Below are 21,102 nucleotides of genomic sequence, written 5' to 3' on the forward strand. Positions count from 1 at the left end.
CATTCATATTCTCTGAAAAAAGGCCAAGAAAACAAAAATTCTGCAGGGGTATGTAAAGTTTTGGGCACAACTGTACATTTATAGCTTTCCTTAAACTAATAAAGGAGATATCACAATTAACTATGTTAACTCTTACCTGTGGCGGACACAGACAGAATATTGTCCCTGTGCAAAGACTGTATATGAGCTCTTTACAGTACTAGAGCTTATGATCATGCACAATTCCACCCAGGGGTGAACTCTGAAAATGCAGGGCCCCTGTGCAGGACTTGTGTTTGAGCCCCCATAATCAAGCCTCACCCATATAAACACACACACTTAGGTCTTGCTCACACTGGCGTATAACATAACTGAGTGTTCTCCGATGTTTTATCTGATAACACTTGGCCCAATGTTATATTATGGGGCAGTGCAAATCCGCAGTTATTTTCTCATGCATGAGAAAACAATATCAGCTTGCGGGTGTATCCGATTATCGTATCACACGCACCTATATAGGTTTTTGGGTGCATGTGAACCATCGGACTGCACTCAGATGTCATACAAATGCAGTCCAATGTGCACTCACAGAGACAATGCAGAATATGGAGAATTTAAGTTTTCCATCTTCTCTGCACCTGTGCGGCAATTCTCTCATGTGAGAGCAATGGATCACACTTAGATGACATTTGGATTGCCCTCTGACAAAGTTTGAGCCTAGTGTCCCAAGCCTAATCATCCTGATTTTCTCGAATGAGAGGATATACCCCAGTGTGAGGGAGCCCTATGAAGTATAATCACATAAAGCATAATATAATAAAGTATGCACATACCCATTTACATATTATTATTGTACATAGTATACAACCCCATAAAAAAATCATGAATAGTGATGAGCGAGTGTACTCATGATTTATGGCTGCTAGCCAGCCTGAGTACATGTGGGGGTTGCCTGGTTGCTAAGGAATCCCCACATGTATTCAAGCTGTCTAGCAGCCACAATCATGCAGCTGCGTCAACAAAAGCGAAATCTCCGAGCACTCATAAATACTCAGAGACCACCCGAGCGTGCTTGGGAAAACCTGAGCAACGAGTACACTCTCTCATCACTAATCATGATGAATTAAAAAAAGCAAAGACGAGCACATTATACGCCTGTATGTAAAAAGCATGTCATACAGACACACTGACCAATGCATGTCAATCTTGTAGTTGACATGATCATGTTTATTTATGTTTATTTCCGCAATATTCACTATTTTGATCCCTTCTGTCATATGGACACATCCATATCTACTGTCATTATTTAAGGGAACCTGTCACCGTTTGGAGTTAATCTGCAGGTTAATAGCGTTATTAACCTGCCCGCCATCCTCACACAGCCGAATACTGCAAGGAGAACATTAACTTTATTAACTCTGACAGTGTTCCAGTTTCAGTCATGGGGGAGGCACAGACGTGGGTTCTGAACTGCTCTGAGAATACAGAGAAGTGGCTGCAATCACGCCCATGGCCCTGACTTACATTGGCTCTGGATTGCGGCGGTGGTCGGTCAGGGCCGGGGACGCGACGGTTACAGCTGCTGCTCTGTATTTTCAGAGCAGTGACTTAACCTGCGCCGATGCCAGTGAAACTGGAACACTGCTGGAAGAAATGAAGTTCATTTTCTCCCCGCAGTGATCAGTAGATGCAGGCCCTGGGCAGGTTAGTAACACTATATTATGTCCGCCCCTGACTCTTAGTATTATTTGCCACCATTAATTCCACATCTCTTCACAGACATCACCAACACTATCCCCATTGGGGCTCACAATATCATTTCCCTCTCAGTATGTCTTTGGATTGTGGGAGGAAACCAAAGTACCCAGAGGAAACCGACACAAAAACAAGGAGAACATACAAGCCCCTTGCATATGTTATCCTTGCTGGCATTTAAATGTAGGACCCCATCGCTGAAAAGCAACAGTGCTATCCACTGAGCCCCTGTGTTGCCTTTAACATAATCATCACCATTGAGTTTATATAGTTATATTCTGATTAGACAGGCCGGCCGCACTTCCCATGTGCACAAAACAATCGGTAATTGATTGTTCTCTGCACATAGACTGCAATTGTTTTTGACAGGAAGATACGCTGCTGGTTTTTAAAAAAAACTTAAAAATAATTTCACCTGGTGAATGAACATTTTATTCATTCCAGTGATTGGCAAACTGATTATGACTATTAAGAATTTCCACCACTTTACCTCAAACCAGTTAGAGGGGTTCCACTACTAGGACAACCCCTTCTCATACCCCACGCTTGGCTCCAATAAAGTAAAAAAGCCTATGCTCACCTCCCGTGTCGGTGCCGTTTCCATGGTGTGGGTGCTGCGGTCGTGCGGACCGTGGTAGTCGATAGCCAGGCAGGCAGTCAATCAGGGATGTCACAGTGATGATCGCTCAACACTATGGCCCTGACCGGACAAATGAAAAGGGAATATTTACAGGGGATAATAGTTTATGGTTGTATCGTGACGCCAGCTGGGTGTCTAGCCAGGGATGGCCAGTGGTGCAAGTGGGGTCCCCAGGGGATAGATGGTAATGCAGCAAGATGGATCACTTCCCTCAGCAGGAGCATGTCCCTGGGGCAATGATGGGAGTTGTAGTGAGCAGTGCAGCAGTAAGAAGCAAGGAGGCAAAGGAATTCAGTCTTTACCTCTACTGATGATGGATGCAGGTGTACGTCAGGGGTACTGGTCACTAGGTACAGGCTCTGGCCAGTCTGGAATCAACTGGAGTCCACTCCACCAAGTGGGTAGGTTAAGCCTCCCATTATGTGCCTGTCACTTTGGAGATTTAGCAGCTTATGAGCTGATGTGTACTGTGTCCTGTAGCAGCTACAGCCAGCATACTGTACATTGCGAACCCCTTTAGAAGCTGTTCTCTTGGTCCCAGCTCTGAACGCTCTGTAATGCGGTGCTTCTTGTGCTGCAGGGGTATCCAGAGAACCTGCAGTCCCTCAGTCTCCAGATTCTACTCTCAGGCTTTAAAATCCCTGATAGCCCAGGGCTCTGGTGTCCTGTTCTCCTCTTATCCTAGGGTGAGTTTTTCCATAACTCCAAACCCCTGGAAACTCCATGTGCTCCTTCCTCCCTCTCTTCCTCACACTACACTGCACTACTCTGCTCTCTCTCTTACTACTCCCTCAACCAAAAAAGGCAGTCACCCTACAAACTAGGGGCTTGTGCTCCCTCTTCTGCTCAGGGATGGGACTTCTGTGTGGATGTGTGGTTAACTTAGTGTAGGGAGCTCCATTTACCTCCAGACATGGTACCACCACTGGTTAGGGAGGAGGATACCATTGTGGCATCCAGAACCACAAGGGCACCACTGGTGCACTTGCGGTCCCGGAAATCTCGTGTGGTTGCATGAAATATGGTGCACGGCGCCCAATCAATGCTGATTTCACTGTCCCTGCCTTTGAACAAATTGAACACAAACAGGAATTTAGGGATCAGCTGGAGCCTGGACTTTCTCTCCATAAATCAATTTATGGACTTTCTCTCCATCAATTTGTGCAAAGGCAGGGAGGGTGACTACAGAACTGATTGGGCGCTGGAGTCACATGTCACACCAACCGTATGGGAGCCCTGGGGAGAGCAAGTGCCGACACTGCAGAAAAGGCGCCGACACGGGAGGTGAGTGTAAGTTTGGGGTATGACAAGAGTTTGTCCTAGTAGTGGACAACTTACTTAAAGAACTGTGCCTGAGCAAGGTGTGGGATCCTCTTTGCCATTAGAGTTCAAAGCAAATGGTGAGGAGTCCACATGAAATATACTGATAATAAGGAACAGCAGAATGGACATGGAATACAAAAAGTATGTTTGAGAGTGCTTTAATTCCCTGCCTAAAAATAGAGTTAAAATACAAAATTATGTCTTCTTACAACTACCACTAGGGGGAGCAGACAAGCTTACTGTTTATACACTGAACGCTGTGATAAAACAGTATGAAGATCCCCCTAGTGGTGGGTGCAGGCTGCTTAAAGGTTTAGATTTTGGACCTCTGACAAATAGAATGACATGTTACGAATTTATTCAGCATATAATATTTGACCTATTATTTTAAAATAAAAATGGTGTTCTTATTTTTTTTTTTATCTAAAAGAACCACTAACTAACTAAAGGAGTGAGTGCTGACACAGTAAGACAGCGACTCTTTAATAGGCTCCATTGTGTTTTACTGATGGGAGACCTTCTGGGTCAGGCTATAACAGTTTTCGTAGAATTAAGCACAATGCAATATGTCAGGTTAAAATAAAAGTCCAGACTATATAATTGCACCTTATTATTTCTGTGAATAATGTAAGAAGCATTTCCATTTGCTATAATTGGTTTCTGTTTCAGGGATTTTATCTGTCTAAAGGTCCAGTGCGGTGTTTTTCTTTGTAATTTTTGCTACAGATTACAGTTGGATGCATTGTTCCATAGGTCTTTGTAATTAACCGGTTGAATCTCCATTTATCTTCCTGCTCAGTGTTAAAGAACATCCAATTTTTGAACGAGCTTGTGATTAAAAGTGTAATAGGCTGGGTACCCTCCTGAGTCCTTGTGTTCGAAGTAGAGGATTATTATATGATTTGTTTATTACCCCTGGTATTTTAATGTATTATCGGTAATTTGATTTGTTACAAATCTACCAGGTAGATGCACCAGGTACCAGACCAGGTAATCAATGGGATTGCTACTTCTGATAGCCTGGGGGCAGTTTACCGTTGGGTCTGTTATTTCAAGATATTATAATTCTGCAAGTAAAATCATGTACAATAAAGACACATTGCAGTTTTTGAAGGTCTCTTCCATGTATAATAACCAATTCTACCAGTTCCTACTATATTTTGTATTTGAACTCTTAAGGCTATTTTCCCACAAAGAGCTGTTGGCGAGTTTTTGATGTTGCATATTTTCTGCACTATTTCTGCACTCATTAAGTAAAATAGGTTACTTGCATTTTTTCACAAATACACAGCATAAAAACCTCACCAGAAACTCATCATGGGAACTTAGTCTTAGTTTCAGGATCTTAATAACCTGCTAAGATCAAGAACTTCCCATAGTTGATAGTTTGCATGATAAATCCAGCATTTCTCCGTAGACCAGTAACATAGACTCCAGTCTTATAATTGTATTTGGTATTTCATTTGATACAAGGCAGAAATCCCACAGGACAAGACAAATGTGTGTTTATCTCACTGAGGATTACTAAGATCAGGTACATAGTAGACCTTTATATATTTAAGATACCTGTCGGCCAACAGCTATTCTCATCGACAGCCAAGCATATATCATCTGGTGATGAAGGAGAATGATCTCCATGATAACTAGATGGTCAACTAAAACTGACAAATCTGTGTATTTTTGATTGTAATAAGTATTTAAATGAATGGATCCAGGGTGCATGTTTGGCTACAACTCCAGTCAAATTCCTCATCACTATCTCAATGTGGTGTGGAAGAATAGATGATTGAAAAGCCATTTTTTTTTCATGTTCTGTGGTGGTTTCAGGGTTCAATCCTTCAATAGTTAGATACTTACGTTTAATCTACTTCAAAGGTAGTAAAGTTGATTCCTGAAAAAAAAGCTTTATTATTATAACTCACATTATTGAAATGTATTTAGCTATAAAGAAACATTTCTTTCAGTCTCCTTAACAATACTCTTGGAGTACTTTCACGAACGTGAAAGCACTCCAAACATGTTTTATTCTCTTTCAGTCATTCCCAAAGTCACAAAGCACTTGTTATCCAATCCGGTGTTCACCTGCATCGTTCTCGCAGCTTGTATGGAGATAGCCGTGGTTGCTGGCTTTGCAGCATTCTTGGGAAAATATCTAGAACAACAGTTTAACCTGACAACCTCATCTGCCAATCAACTGCTAGGTAAGACTAATGAGTGATCAATGAGTAACCCACCCAACTCCCTCCCTCCCCACCAAAATTAAATGCATTACTCAATAGAAAAAATATATGTAAGATTAAGAGATCCTCCAAGAGTCGTATCGACTTAAATTTTCTGTAGGACACTGGCTTTGACTCATAAATGTCAAATATCATATTTAATGACTTGGTGACATAATGTTATGACGCTGATGCATCTGGAGTGCCAGACTAAATGCTTTATAGTTGGGTCATGTTTTAATCTAGGTGACTGACCCCTCTTCACTGCATATTTTAAGACGTGAGATAAAGGGAACTAAACAGACATGACTTTGACTTCCTTGTCTACATTTGGCTTAATCTAGCAGAAATAATCGTGAGGTGCCTAGGTGTGAATTGGATATATTCCAGTGACACTTTGTCATTTGGCTAATTAGATATTTCATCTCATCATTCATCCATTGGGTAAGTCTTATATTAAAATATAAAGTAGACAAGCCATGAGTCATGGTGCAAGATAAATGAAGAGACAGGTTACAGATGGAAGCTGCAGAGAGTAGTTAATGAAGTGCAAGTCTGGTATAAACTGAGAAAGTTTTATAATACGGATAAGTGTGCAATAGAAGAAAACAGTAAATATATGAATCTATGTATTATGTCTAAGGGATACTTCCGTCTGTCTGTCTGTCTGTCTGTAACGGAAATCCTGCATCGCTGATTGGTCGCGGCTGCCAGGCCACGACCAATCAGCGACGGGCACAGTTCGGCCGAGAATTAGTCCCTCCCTACTTCCATCCAGTCAGTGCCCGCTCCATTCTCCCCTCCAGTCAGCGCTGACACAGGGTTAATGGCAGCGTAACGGACCACGTTATGCCGCGGGTAACACACTCCGTTAACGCTGCTATTAACCAACTTTTTCTATTGATGCTGCCTATGCAACATCAATAGTAAAAAGATCTAATGTTAAAAATAATAAAAACACAAAAACCCTGCTATTCTCACCTTGCGTCGTCTGCCGATGCGCGTGCGGCTGCCGTCAGCTTCCGTTCCCAGAGATGCATTGCGAAATTACCCAGAAGACTTAGCGGTCTCGTGAGACTGCTAAGTCATCTGGGTAATTTCGCAATGCATTGCTGGGAACGGGTGCTGGCGGCAGCAGCACAAGCATCGGGACAGCTTCGCTGGACACCGGTTGGTGAGTATATAACTATTTTTTATTTTAATTCTTTTTTTAACAGGGATATGGTGCCCACAGTGCTATATACTACATGGGCAGTGTTATATACTACGTGGGCAGTGTTATATACTGCATGGGCTGTGTGATAAACTGTGTGGGCTGTGTTATATACTGTGTGGGCTGTGCTATATATTACATGGGCTGTGTTATATACTGCGTGTCTGCTATATACTACATGGCTCCTATATACTACATGGCCTGTGTTATATACTATGTATCTGCTATATACATACATACATACATATTCTAGAATACCCAATGCGTTAGAATTGGGCCACCATCTAGTCTATAATAATAAAATGAATAGTTTGTTAAATGAAAGCTGATATGCTGCCCTTGTCTGTACATGTATCATTAAGTGTACTGTGCCAACCGCAGCTTTTGTAGGGAGTTAGTGGTCCAGTCCTGCCCAGTATCCTACTGGAGGATTCACCAAGCCTGGGCCCCATACAAAATGATTGAATTATACCTTGTGTTCTGCAACTATGCTGACACTTCCTGAGCTTCAGTCTCAAAGATCCCCAAAACCAGCCCCCTACCATACTCTCCCAAGATCAGTGGATCTTTCTGTCCTTCTCTCCATCCAGCAAATAGAAATCTTTGGATTTTTGATCACTTGGCTGCTGTGATGATCTCTTAATGCAGAAAGTCATGCAGACTGCTCAGGTGCCATTCTTTAGTTACCAACCGTGAACCAATCAGGCCTATATAAGGAATTGAAGTTCAAGCATATGTAAGGAGATGAACAAATGAGGCCACAGGTTGAGGCCTAATAGAGTGTCTGCAAGCAAGCACCGCCATCTGCTGGTCAGAAGTTGTAGGATATGAGAGAATGTAGCAAGAACTACATCAACCGAAACTCTAAGGCGAAGTACATGGTTCCTGAGTGGAAGAGATTGGAGAAGACACCAGCACAGGTGACAGCTGTGGTGAAGTTATTAAATATAAAATGCCTAAGAGGGTGCAGAAGAGGAGTAGTTGGGCCTGAACCTGTAGCAGGACGGATGTGCGGTGCAGAAGGGTTGGCTTATAGCTACCTTTGCCAGTAAACAAATCCGAATGTGGACCCAAGTAACCAGAACCAAGTAAAGAACCGAGTAACCAGATTTAAATGAGGAACCGTGTGACCATAACAGGAGATGAGAGACCAGAGCTGGGAGACCCGAGCCAAGTACACAGAGCCAGGACAGAGAGAGATGACTAGGCAACAGAAGAGGGACATTCGTGTAAGCTGTAACTTCTGATGTAGATGTACGGTACAAAGGTGAGTAGAGCCATTCTTCAGGGTAGTACAGCAGCCAACACAATGGGTGTGTAAAGTGACAGATTGATAAGGGTATTGCATCTTGCGGTGTAGAATTGTAGACTTCCTAATGATGGTTTGTATTGCCTTGGAGAGTGAAGACGATCTTGGGCCCACTAGTACTGTGACAACTTTCTGGTCAAGGTATTAGGTCGGAGACATCCAGAATATGGCTGAAAAGCTGGAAAGGGATGAGACACCCAGATTTCAGACTTTTCGCCACAGCTCTCGTAACCTCTCAAGAAGTAGGAGGTGAATATTGACCGAATTGTCTACTGGGACAGACCTCTCAAATAATTTGATTTACATAGAATTTACAGATGGCAGGTGGCAAGAGGTCCTGTGGCCCACTCATACTTCAGCATCTGGTCAAATATAACTGCTGGAACCACTATGCTTACTGTATATAACTATGCAGAAAACTTTAATTTGACACATAACAAAGCACAAGCCATTGAACATCCAGGGTTGGTTTTAGTCAAAGTATATCCCTGGGCAAAAATTTAAAATGGGTCCAGAAAGATTAACATGTTTGTACCAGCACACAAAAATATTTATGGTACAAACTGATTTCATACCATGAAATAATCTCTGTTTGACTGCATTCAGGCTGTTCGGCACGTATTTACTGACCTCTTCGCATTTGCTGACAAAGAATAATGGGAGCGATACGATCACTAGCAGATTTCTCTGTTCCCATATATATCATGTTATTGACATTTTGTTAAATGATATACAAAAAACAAGAACAATATTACTGCTCTATGATGACTGTGGGATAGATACCAGCCTAAAGTTCATGTAAAGAGCTTTCAGTGTAGTTATACATAGTGACTTACAGCTGCCATTCTCTCTCATAGAATCATTCACTTTTCTGACTTTTCCATCTGGCTCAGACCGACATAACTTTTCAAACAACTTGCGTCTGTAGCGTTTACCAAAAAGGCATTTGACTCCTCACTCATCTTTTCCAAGTCTACAAAAACTTCTAACCCTATTGATATCCCAATGCTGAGCTGCTGCTCTGTTACTGTACCATCTGTTTGACATGGTAAAAGTGCTCCACGTATTGCCCTAAACAGTAATGTCCACCACTATATCACTTGCGTAAAAAAAAACTCAAAATGACATTTAGATGGCAAAATTGCTCCCTAGAAAATGTCAGTTATTTGTGAATGCCCCAAAAATAATAGTGTGTATAATTTTATCCTAGAAAGTTATAACTCCTGTTTGCCCCTCTGATAGTCAGAACACCCTAAGTGTCCCTATAATCTAATGATGCCTCTTAAGGCAGTAGTATATAAAAGTTTGGACACCCCTGGTAAAAATTACTGTTATTGTGAACAATGTTAAGCAAATTCAAGATGAAATGATCTCTAAAAGGGCTAAAGTTAAAGATGACACATTTTGTTGGTATTTTAGGGAAAAAAATCTGGTCTTTTTTTACATTTTAAAAATTACAAAAAGGAAAATGGGTCAATGCAAAAATTGTGGGCACCCTTGTAGATTTGTGTGCTGAGATAACTTTGATCAAGGTTGCAGACCTTAATTAGTCTGTTACGGTTATGGCTTGTTCACGCACATCTTTAGGATAGGCCAGGTGATGCAAATTTACCAGCTTTATAAAAACCCAGCCTCCTCTAACATGGTGCCAAAAGCAGCAGCCATGGTTTGTTAAGAAGCTGCCTAGCACTCTGAAAATAGAAAGGGTGGAGACCCACAAAGCAAGAGAAGGCTATAAGAAGTTAGCAAAGCATTTTCAAGTTGCCCTTTCCTTATTTCGAAATGTAATTAAGAAATAGCAGTTAACAGGAACACTGGTAGTCAAGATAAGGCCTGTAAGACCAAGTAAAATTTCAGTGAGAGCTGCTCTTAAGGTACCTTCACACTCAGCAACTTTACAACGAGAACGACAACGATCTGTGACGTTGCAGCGTCCTGGATAGCGATCTCGTTGTGTTTGACACGCAGCAGCGATCTGGATCCCGCTGCGCCATCGCTGGTCAGAGCTAGAAGTCCAGACCTTTATTTCGTCGTCAGGTCGGCATGTATCGTCATGTTTGACAGCAAAAGCAACGATGCCAGCAATGTTTTACATGGAGCTAACAACCAGCGAGAACGATAAGTGAGTCGCCATTACGTCACTGGATCGCTCCTGCATCGTTCTGGAGTTGCTGTGTTTGACATCTCTACAGCGACCTAAACAGCGACGCTCCAGCGATCGGCTCGTTGTCTATATCGCTGCAACTTCGCTTCGCTGAGTGTGACGGTACCTTAGGACTAGAGAGGCAAATCAAAACCCCCGCTTGACTGCAAAAGACCTTCAGAAAGATTTAGCAGACTATGGAGTTGTGGTACATTGTTCTACTGTTCAGAGACACCTGCACAAATATGGTCTTCATGGAAGAGTCATCACAAGAAAACCTCTCCTGTGTCATACCTGTACCCTAAAATTCAGCTTCAGAAGCATGCAAAAAACATTTACATGAGCCTGATGCATTTTAGGAACAAATCCTGTGGGCTGATTAGGTTAAAATAGAACTATTTGGCCACATTGATTAAAGATATGCGTGGAGAAAAAAGGGCACAGAATTTCAGGAAAAGAATATCTCGCCAACCAGTAAGTATGGGGGTGGATCAAAAGACAGACTGTTCCATTACTGAGATAGGAGATGACAGTTGCTAGTGATGAGATTCGTTGTAGACAGGAAGAGGAGGGAGGAACTCTGTCTCTATCTCCTCCCTCCTTCCACCAGCATAGATTTGTATCCATAAGAACTGCCATCTTCTATCTCAGTAATGGAAAAGTCTGTCTTCAATGAACACAAATTTGACATCAGAATTGAGAATTTTGATAATGATTGATCGATTCCGGCAGAGAAGAAGTAGATTTCTCTAGTGAAATATGTTATAAAGTTTCTTATTTTCATGTGTACTATTGAGTTCTGAAATAAAAATTGAAATGGTAATTACTCTTTCACTGTATCGACGTGCTATATTTCTAAGTTACAGTCACTCCGGGTGGGCCTCACCATGTGGATAGGTTACCACTAGTGTTGAGCATTCCGATACCGCAAGTATCGGGTATCGGCCGATATTTGCGGTATCGGAATTCCGATACCGAATTCCGATACTTCCCGCGTATCGGATACCGGAATCGGAAGTTCCCAGAATTCAAATTGAACGCAGCAGCCAATGAGGAATGAATGAAAGTGTGGGCACATCCTTTTTAGCATGGTGGGCATGTAAGTACTGGCAAGGCTGGGATTGGCTGCTGAAATGATGTCACTCTGCACTATAAAAAAGCGCTGCCTCCATTTTGCGCTCACTCTGCTGTGATTTCAGTTAGGGACAGGACGCTGTGTTCTAACTGAGGGCCAGTTGAGCTTGCTAATTGCTTTATTTTCCTTTCCAAAGGCTAATTTAGCAAAACGCTGTGTGTTCTTCACTGTTCACCTTGCTCTTGCCTTGCAGCGCTGTTTTAACAGCGTTCTGCAAGATCTCTGTGTGTGTGTGTGTGTGCAGCTCACTCTGTAGTCTGTGTGCAGCCATATACCCGGTTGTATTCAGCTCAGGGGGGGTTCACACTGCCTCACGCAGTTGTTCTTTTTTGCTCTTAGTGCAGCCTGCTGCACATTTTTTCTCAAATTTCCTATTAGTGTTTTTCCACCAGTCTCCAGCTCTATTGTGGAAAAACACTACATAGGATAACCTAGAGGGGGTTTTTAGGGCCTTGCAGCGCCGTTTACGGCTGTCTGCACGGTCTCCGTGTGAGCCCAGCTCGCCCTGCAGTCTGTGTGCAGCCATAGCCGGTTGGATTCAGCTCAGGGTTCGTTACTGGCTCATACCTTGAGAAAAATTTTCCTTTTTTTCAAATAGTGAAGCCTGTTTAAAATTTGAAAAAAAAAATTCCTATTAGTGTCTTTCCACTCGTATCCAGCTAAATAGTGGAAAAACACTATATAGGATAACCTAGAGGAGGGTTTTTTGGCCTTGCAGCGCCGTTTACGGCTGTCTGCACGGTCTCCGTGTGAGCCCAGCTCGCCCTGTAGTCTGTGTGCAGCCATAGCCGGTTGGATTCAGCTCAGGGTTCGTTACTGGCTCATACCTTGCGAAAAATTTTCCTTTTTTTTCAAATAGTGCAGCCTGTTTAAAATTTGAAAAAAAAAAATCCTATAAGTGTCTTTCCACTCGTATCCAGCTAAATAGTGGAAAAACACTATATAGGATAACCTAGAGGAGGCTTTTTTGGCCTTGCAGCGCCGTTTACGGCTGTCTGCACGGTCTCCGTGTGAGCCCAGCTCGCCCTGTAGTCTGTGTGCAGCCATAGCCGGTTGGATTCAGCTCAGGGTTCGTTACTGGCTCATACCTTGCGAAAAATTTTCCTTTTTTTGAAATAGTGCAGCCTGTTTAAAATTTGAAAAAAAAAAAATTCCTATTAGTGTCTTTCCACCAGTCTCCAGCTCAATTGTGGAAAAACACTACATAGGATAACCTAGAGGGTTTTTTTGGGGCCTTGCAGCGCCGTTTACGGCTGTCTGCACGGTCTCTGTGTGAGCGCAGCTCGCCCTGTAGTCTGTGTGCAGCCATAGCCGGTTGGATTCAGCTCAGGGTGCGTTACTGCCTCATACCTTGAAAAACAATTTCCTTTTTTTCAAATAGTGCAGCCAGTTTAAAATTTGAAAAAAAAAAATCCTATTAGTGTCTTTCCACTTGTATCCAGCTAAATAGTGGAAAAACACTATATAGGATAACCTAGAGGAGGGTTTTTTGGCCTTGCAGCGCCGTTTACGGCTGTCTGCACGGTCTCCGTGTGATTTAAACTAGCTCTGTAGCCCGATCTGCACCAAATAAAAGGTTAAGTTCACCAAACACAACTTAACACTTGTGTAGGCCACATTTGAAAAATAATAAAGTTTAGTCCACAATTTACAACATTAGTGTTTCTTACACCTGTTAGGAGGAGCATTACAGGAATAAGCACACTAAGGCCTTAGTACTTTTCTGCTTATCTTTATCTGTCAACCAAGATGAAGAGGGCAGGGAGTAAGGCACGTGGGCGCGGAGCAGGGAGAGGAGCAGGGAGAGGACGTGGTGATTCTGTGCCTGCTGCGGGCGCCGGTGACTCGTCGTCACTCAGTTTCAGCAGGGAACAGTCCTTCATGCGCAGCTTTGTCGGAGAGCGCCGTGCACCGCTGCTGCGTGAAGACCAAATTGAAGCCGTTGTCGGGTGGATGGCAGCTAACGCCTCGGCATCGACTTCAGTTAGTGCCACATCCTCTCAGGCACAGAGCACTGGAGAGCAGCCATCTGTCTCTTCACCACCTGCCAAATTGGCCAGGCAGTCAGAGAGCCCAGGACAGGAGCCGTCTCTACTTCTGTTCTCTGAATCTCTTGGCTTGGAAACAGGGGGCCAGCCAAGCAGCATTGGAGAAATGGAAGAAGAGGCAGTGTGCAGTGATGCCCAACACCTTTTTCTCTCTGACTCTGAAGAGGCAGGTGGGCCAGTGCCTCCGGTGACCACAGCGCAGTACGCATCTGATGATGAAACTCAGGTGCCGCTTTCTCGTGCGTACTGTGCTGCTGAGACTACCCAGGAGGAGCAGTTGGTGGCAGAGGGTAGTGGAGATGATGAGGTCCTTGACCCATCGTGGCGTGAGGAACAGGAAGGTGGTGGGAGCAGCTCAGAGGAAGAGTTTCCTCTTACGGGCCAAAGAGGGAGAGGGAGGGGGAAGACTGCGGAGCCTGTAGCCTCCACTTTGGCACCCGTTAGGAGCCTGTCTCTTTCCAAAGCCAAAAAGGGCGCTCCCAAGACTTGCAGTGCCTGGTCCTTTTTTGACACAGTTGCAGATGACATTTGTTTTGTCAAATGCAAGCTGTGTCATCATAAAGTAAAAAGAGGGAAAAATGTCAGCAACCTCAATACCACAAATATGTGGAAACATGTGCGGACCAGGCATGCGGTGGAGTTACAGAAACACACTGAAGATGTAGGCCAACCAACAGCGGCAGCTACCACCTCTTCAGCTCGTGTTGCCTCTTCCTCCAGCTCACGCACAGCTGGTTTGGCTTCCTCCCAGAGACCTTGTGTAATTCCACCCACAGCACCACCTTCCCAGTCATCCTCACACTCCCAGTCTACTCTACAGCCATCGGTAGTACAGGCATGGGAGAAAAGGCGGGCATTCTCGGCCAACCACCCCCGAGCACAGGCTCTGAATGCAGGCATTGCCAAACTGTTGTCCCTGGAAATGCTCTCGTTCAGACTGGTGGAGACTGACAGCTTCCGTGACTTGATGGCATTGGCAGTCCCACAGTACAAGGTGCCCAGCCGCTTTTACTTCAGCAGGCAGGCTGTCCCTGCCCTGCACAGGCATGTTGAGGCAAACATAAAACATGCGCTACTGAACGCCGTCAGTAGCAAGGTCCACCTCACCACCGATGCGTGGACCAGTCAGCATGGACAGGGGCGATATGTTTCCCTCACTGCCCATTGGGTTAATGTTGTTGAGCCAGGTACAGATCGTGCGAGTGGCGCAGGACGTGTCCTGCCCACTCCAAGGATTGCAGGAATCCAGTCTGTACGCATCGACTCCTCCTCTTACACCAGTTCCTCTGATTCCTCTCTGCAGGATCCGTCACAGTCCACCCCCACATGGACCCGTGAACGTTTACCTATGACCGACATGAGCACAGCCGTGGCCAAACGTCAGCAGGCCGTCTTGAAACTAGCTTCATTGGGGCATCGAAGCCACACAGCGCAGGAGCTCTGGAATGCCATAAAGCAGGAGAGCGATGTGTGGTTACTGCCAGCGAATCTCCAGCCAGGCATGGTAGTGTGTGACAATGGCCGAAATCTGGTGGCAGCTTTGGCCCTTGGCAACCTCACTCACATCCCATGTCTGGCACATGTGCTCAATTTGGTTGTGCAGAGTTTTCTGAGGGACTATCCGGATCTTGATGCCCTGCTGCACAAGGTCCGCCTAGAGTGTGCTCACTTGCGGCGTTCCAGCTTGGCCAGATCCCGCATTGCTGCTCTGCAGCGCCGATTCCGCCTTCCGGAACACCGCATCATATGTGACCTACCTACCCGGTGGAATTCCACGTTACATATGTTGGAGCGGTTGTGTGAGCAGCAGCAAGCAGTTATGGAGTACCAGCTGCATCAGGCGCAAAGAAGTCGCAGTCAGCGCCGATCAGACTTCACAACCACAGAGTGGGCCACTATGAAGGACGTCTGCCAGGTTTTGCGTCCTTTTGATTATTCCACGCGGATGGCAAGTGCAGATGATGCACTAGTCAGCATGACTGTCCCCCTTATCTGCCTGCTTCAGCAAACTTTGCAAGGGTTAAGGGATGATGTGGTGGAAGAGGTGGAGGATGAGGAGTCACCTTTTCCATCAGCTTCTGGAGAGTCAGCGCCACGTGGTTCCTCACAAAGGGGTACGCAGGGGCCAATTTGTGAGGAGGATGAGGAGGAGTCAATGGAGGAGGAAGAGCTCCGTCCAGAGGAGGGAGCGACACAATTGTCCAGTGGTCAGTGTGTACAGCGAGGGTGGGGTGATGACGAGCGGGCAGAGATCATGTCTCAAGCAGGGGACAGCGTTTCTGGGCCAGTTGGCACTCTGCAGCACATGGTGGATTTCATGCTGCAGTGCCTGAGAAACGACCGCCGCATCGACCACATTCTCAACATGCCTGATTATTGGGTGTTCACCCTCCTCGATCCTCGCTACCGGGACAACGTCCAAAACCTCATCCCTGCGTTGACCCGGAAGCGTAAATTGCGGGAGTACCACGACACACTGGTGAATTCCATCATCTTCTCCTGTCCAACTGAGAGGAGTGCTGCTAGTGCTTTACAAAGCAGCTCAGTGCGTCGAGGCAGTGGGGGAGGCTCTGCCCAAAGAGGGAGCAGAAGCAGTGCCTCTGCCCAAGGCAAGCCCAGTATGGCACAACTCTGGCACACTTTTGTGTGCCCGCCCCAAATGTCTACACCATCACCGGCGGCTCCAGTCAGCAGGAGGCAACGGTTCCGTCAGATGGTGACAGACTACATGGCTTGCCCTCTTACTGTACTCCCAGACGGCTCTTCCCCGTTCAAGTTTTGGGTCTCTAAGCTGGATACATGGCCAGAGCTAAGCCAGTATGCATTGGAGGTGCTGGCTTGCCCTGCGGCTAGTGTCTTATCGGAACGTGTCTTTAGTGCCGCAGGTGGTGTACTAACAGACCGTCGCATGCGACTATCCTCCGATAACGTTGACCGGCTTACTTTCCTGAAAATGAACCAGGCCTGGATCTCGCAGGAATTTGCCACTCCTCTGCCTGATTAAGTAATTGGGTGTCATCCAGGTCTCCTGCTGTGTTCATCTTTCTACCACCTGAACTGCTATTCCTGGGCTCCAACACCGCCAGTTGCGGCTCAGAAGTGCAGGCTGCACAGTAAAAACATACGACCCAGTGTTATTGGGTTTCAGTAACGTCAGCTGATCCCCAGCTGTGTAGCCGGCAATGTGTCCTGCGACCGCCACGCTGGCACAACAACCTAAATGTAAGGGAACCTGTCCCCCCCCCCCATCGTTTGTTACTGAAAGAGCCATCTTGTGCAGCAGTAATGCTGCACAAGGAAAAGGTAGCTCTTTTTTTTTAGCTCTTTGCACACGCCGAACTTAACACTTATAAAATGTGTTCACTGATACCGTTATACCGTCCCGGAGCTGGGACTTTCCTTCGTAATGTGACGCAGCACAGCCGTCATTCCTACCCCCTTGGTGCCATGCGCTGCCTCCTCAGCGTTGTTTTAAGCTGTCACGGAGCCTGCGCTGTTCTGTTATCCCTTGGGCATGCCCTATTTGCGCTGCCTGTCTTCTGACATAATTTGGTGTCAGGCTGGCTGCGCCTGTGCGGCCGCGGTGCCCGAGATCCCGCCTCGCAGTGTCTTCTGATTGAGTCACACTGCGGGCCTGGGATCCATGGGCATGCGCAGTGCATATCTTCCCCTCGGGCTCTCGCTCATTTCCCTCCGCCTTCTTTAGACTGTGCGCCGTCAGCTGATCCCTAGCATGCCACGGCCGTGACACCGCACAGTCTGAAGAAGAGGGAAGGAGGGGAGTGAGAGTCGAGGTTATGCACTGTGCATGCCCATGGTTCCAAGGCCCGCAGTGGGATTACGTTAGATGAGACTGCGAGGTGGGATCTGGAGCAGCGTGGACGCACAGGCACTGACAGCCTGACACCAAATTATGTCAGAAGACAGGCAGCGCTAATTGGGCATGGCCAAGAGCTAACAGAACAGCGCAGGCTCCGTGACAGCTTAAAACAACGCTGAGGAGGCAGCGCACGGCATCAAGGGGATAGGAATGACAGCTGTGCTGTGTCCCATTACGAAGGAAATTTGCACCTCCGGAACGGTTTAACGGTATAAAGGGACACATTTTTAGTGTTTACTTCGGTGTTTGCAAGGAGCATAATTAAAAGAGCAACCTTTTCCTTTTGCATCCTTAGTGCTGCACAAGATGGCTCTTTCAGCTACAAACGTCTTGGGGGGGGGTTAAAGGTTTCCTTTCAACTTGCTCCAATCAGGCTTCGGCCTACACTCTGTTCCTCTGCTCCTCCTGCTGTCCCTGGGCTCTAACACCGCCAGTTGGTGCCTGGAAGTGCTGTGTGCACAGTCAACAGTCGCTCCTCTGTTATTGGGGTTCAGTAACGTCAGCTGATCCCCAGCTGTGTGTGCGGCAATACCTCCAATCTGCTCCTCCTGCTGTCCCTGGGCTCTAACACCGCCAGTTGGTGCCTGGAAGTGCTGTGTGCACAGTCAACAGTCGCTCCTCTGTTATTGGGGTTCAGTAACGTCAGCTGATCCCCAGCTGTGTGTGCGGCAATACCTCCAATCTGCTCCTCCTGCTGTCCCTGGGCTCTAACACCGCCAGTTGGTGCCTGGAAGTGCTGTGTGCACAGTCAACAGTCGCTCCTCTGTTATTGGGGTTCAGTAACGTCAGCTGATCCCCAGCTGTGTGTGTGGCAATACCTCCAATCTGCTCCTCCTGCTGTCCCTGGGCTCTAACACCGCCAGTTGGTGCCTGGAAGTGCTGTGTGCACAGTCAACAGTCGCTCCTCTGTTATTGGGGTTCAGTAACGTCAGCTGATCCCCAGCTGTGTATCCGGCAGTGTGTCATGCGACCGCCACGCTGGCACAACTAAAATGTAAGGGGACCTGTCCCCCCCCCCCTAGGCGTTTGTTACTGAAAGAGCCACCATGTGCAGCACTAATACTGCACAAGGGAAAGGTCGCTCTTGAAATTATGCTCCTTGCAAACGCTGAACTACACACTCATGTAATGTGTCCCCTCACACCGTCCAACCGTCCCGGAGGTGGGACTTTCCTTTGTAATGTGACGCAGCACAGCCGTCATTGCTACCCCCTTGGCACCGTGCGCTGCCTCCTTAGCGTTGTTTGATTCCGTCATGGACCCTGCGCTGTTATGTTATCCCTTGGCCATGCACAGTTTGCGCTGCCCGTCCTCTGACATCATTTGTTGTCGTCCTGGCTGCGCCTGTGCGTCCACGCTGCCCGAAATCCCACCTCGCAGTGTCGTCTAATGTGATCCCACAGTGGGCCTGGTATCCATGGCCATGCGCAGTGCATATACTAGCCTCTCACTCCCCTTCTTCACGCTTCTTCAGACTAGGCGGCGTCAGCTGATCCCTAATAGCATGCCACGGCCGTGACGCCGCACAGTCTGAAGAAGCAGGAAGGAGGTGAGTGAGAGGCGATGATATGCACTGCGCATGCCCATGGATCCCTGGCCCGCAGTGGGACTACATTAGATGACACTGCAAGGTTGGATCTCGGGCAGCTTGGACGCACAGGCACTGCCAGCCTGACACCTACATGATGTCAGAAGACGGGCACCGCTAACTGTGCATGGCCAAGGGATAACATTACAGCGCGGGCTCCGTGACAGAACCAAACAACGTTGAGGAGGTGGCGCCCGGCACCAAGGGGGTTGGAATGACGGCTGTGCTGTGTCACATTACAAAGGAAAGTCCCACTTCCGGGATGGTTTGACGGTGTGAGGGGACACATTATATGAGTGTGTACTTCAGCGTTTGCAAGGAGCATAATTTTCGGAGCCACCATTTTCCATGTGCAGTATTACTGCTGTACAAGATGGCTCTTTCAGCAACAAATGCCTGGGGGGGGGGGTTAAAGGTTCCCTTTCAACTTGCTCCACTGCAGGCTTCGGCCTACACTCTGCTCCTCTTTGATTCCCTGGGTTTCAACACTGTCAGTTGCCACCTGGAAGTGTTGTCTACACAGAAAAAACACTAGGTGATGTGTCAGTGGGGTTCAGCACCGCCAGCTGTTCCCCTGCTGTGTAGTCGGCAACGTGTCCAGCACAAGCCACGCTGGCACAACAGAACAAAAGCTGCCACCAGTGCAGGCTTCGGCCTACACTCTGCTCCTCTCCTCCTCCTGCTGACCCTGGGCTCAAACACCGCTAGTTTTTGCCCGGAAGTGCTAGCTGCACAGAGTAAAACACCAGCCAATGTGTTAGTGGGGTTCAGCAACGCCAGCTGTTCCCCTGCTGTGTAGCCGGCAACGTGACCTGCAAACGCCATGCAGGCACAGGAACTGAAATTAAAGGGAACCTGCCCCCCACCCCCCCAGGTGTTTCTATGTATAACAGCCACCTAGTACAGCAGTACTGCTGCATTTGTACAAGGTGGCTGACTTTTTCTCCTTGCCCACGTGGAACTCAACACGTACAAAATGTGTCTCATTGAGACCATTCCACTGTCCCTGAGGTGTGACTTTCCTTTCTAATGATACGCAGCACCCCCCTTGGTAGCGTTTCCCGTCTTTTGTCATCATGGTTAGCTGGCTGCGCCTGTGCATCCGCCCTGCTAGAAACAACGCCCCTCGTTGTCATATTTATTTTGTCAGCGAGGGTGTGGTTTATGGGCACGAGCAGTGCATATGTTCGCCTGTCTTAACTCATCTCCTTCCGCCTTCTTCAGACTGTGCGGCCTCCTGGCTGTGGTAGGCGATAAGGGATCAGCTGAGGCCGCCCAGTCTGGAGCAGGTGTAAGGACATGTGTAAGCGGCAAACCTATTTACTGCACAAGGCCACGAATCCCAGCCACGCAGTGTGATTTTTTGAAAACACACTGTGGGTCTGGGATTCATGTCCATCGCTAACCGCAACGGCCGACATGAAATGAGGTCAGAAGACAGGAAGCGCTCACAGCGAATGGCCAAGGGATCACAATAGCGCAGACTCCTGTACAGCAAATAACAACGCTCAGGAATCTGCGCCCAGTACCTAGGTGCAAATTTTGACACCTGTGCTGCGTCTCCTTAAAAAGACAAGTCACGCCTCCACAACTGTTTGACAGTATAATGGGCTAAATAGTGTACGTGTTTTAGTCAGCGTGTGCAAGGAGCAAAACAAATAGAGCAACCTTTTACTTGTGCAGCATTAATGCTGCACAAGGTGTGGCTCTTGTACCTTGCAACACCTGAGGGGGGGTTAAAGGTAACCTTTGAAATTGGTTCAACTAGGCTTCGGCCTACACTCTGCTCCTCTCCTGCTGACCCTGGGCTCAAACACCGCCAGTTTCTGCCCGGACATGCTAGCTGCACAGAGAGAAACACCAGCCAATG

General features: G+C 46.7%; 1 protein-coding gene across 1 annotated transcript in view; it reads left to right on the forward strand.

Moving 5' to 3' along the window:
• SLCO3A1 (solute carrier organic anion transporter family member 3A1) overlaps positions 1-21,102 on the forward strand; it is a 676,694-nt gene that overhangs the window by 502,586 nt on the left and 153,006 nt on the right. Inside the window, exon 5 of the mRNA XM_069766261.1 lies at positions 5,734-5,898. Within this exon, the coding sequence (XP_069622362.1) occupies positions 5,734-5,898 (165 nt within the window). The remainder of the gene's footprint in view (positions 1-5,733; positions 5,899-21,102) is intronic.

The sequence above is a fragment of the Ranitomeya imitator genome, chromosome 4 (assembly GCF_032444005.1).
Source record: "Ranitomeya imitator isolate aRanImi1 chromosome 4, aRanImi1.pri, whole genome shotgun sequence".
Taxonomy (NCBI): domain Eukaryota; kingdom Metazoa; phylum Chordata; class Amphibia; order Anura; family Dendrobatidae; genus Ranitomeya; species Ranitomeya imitator.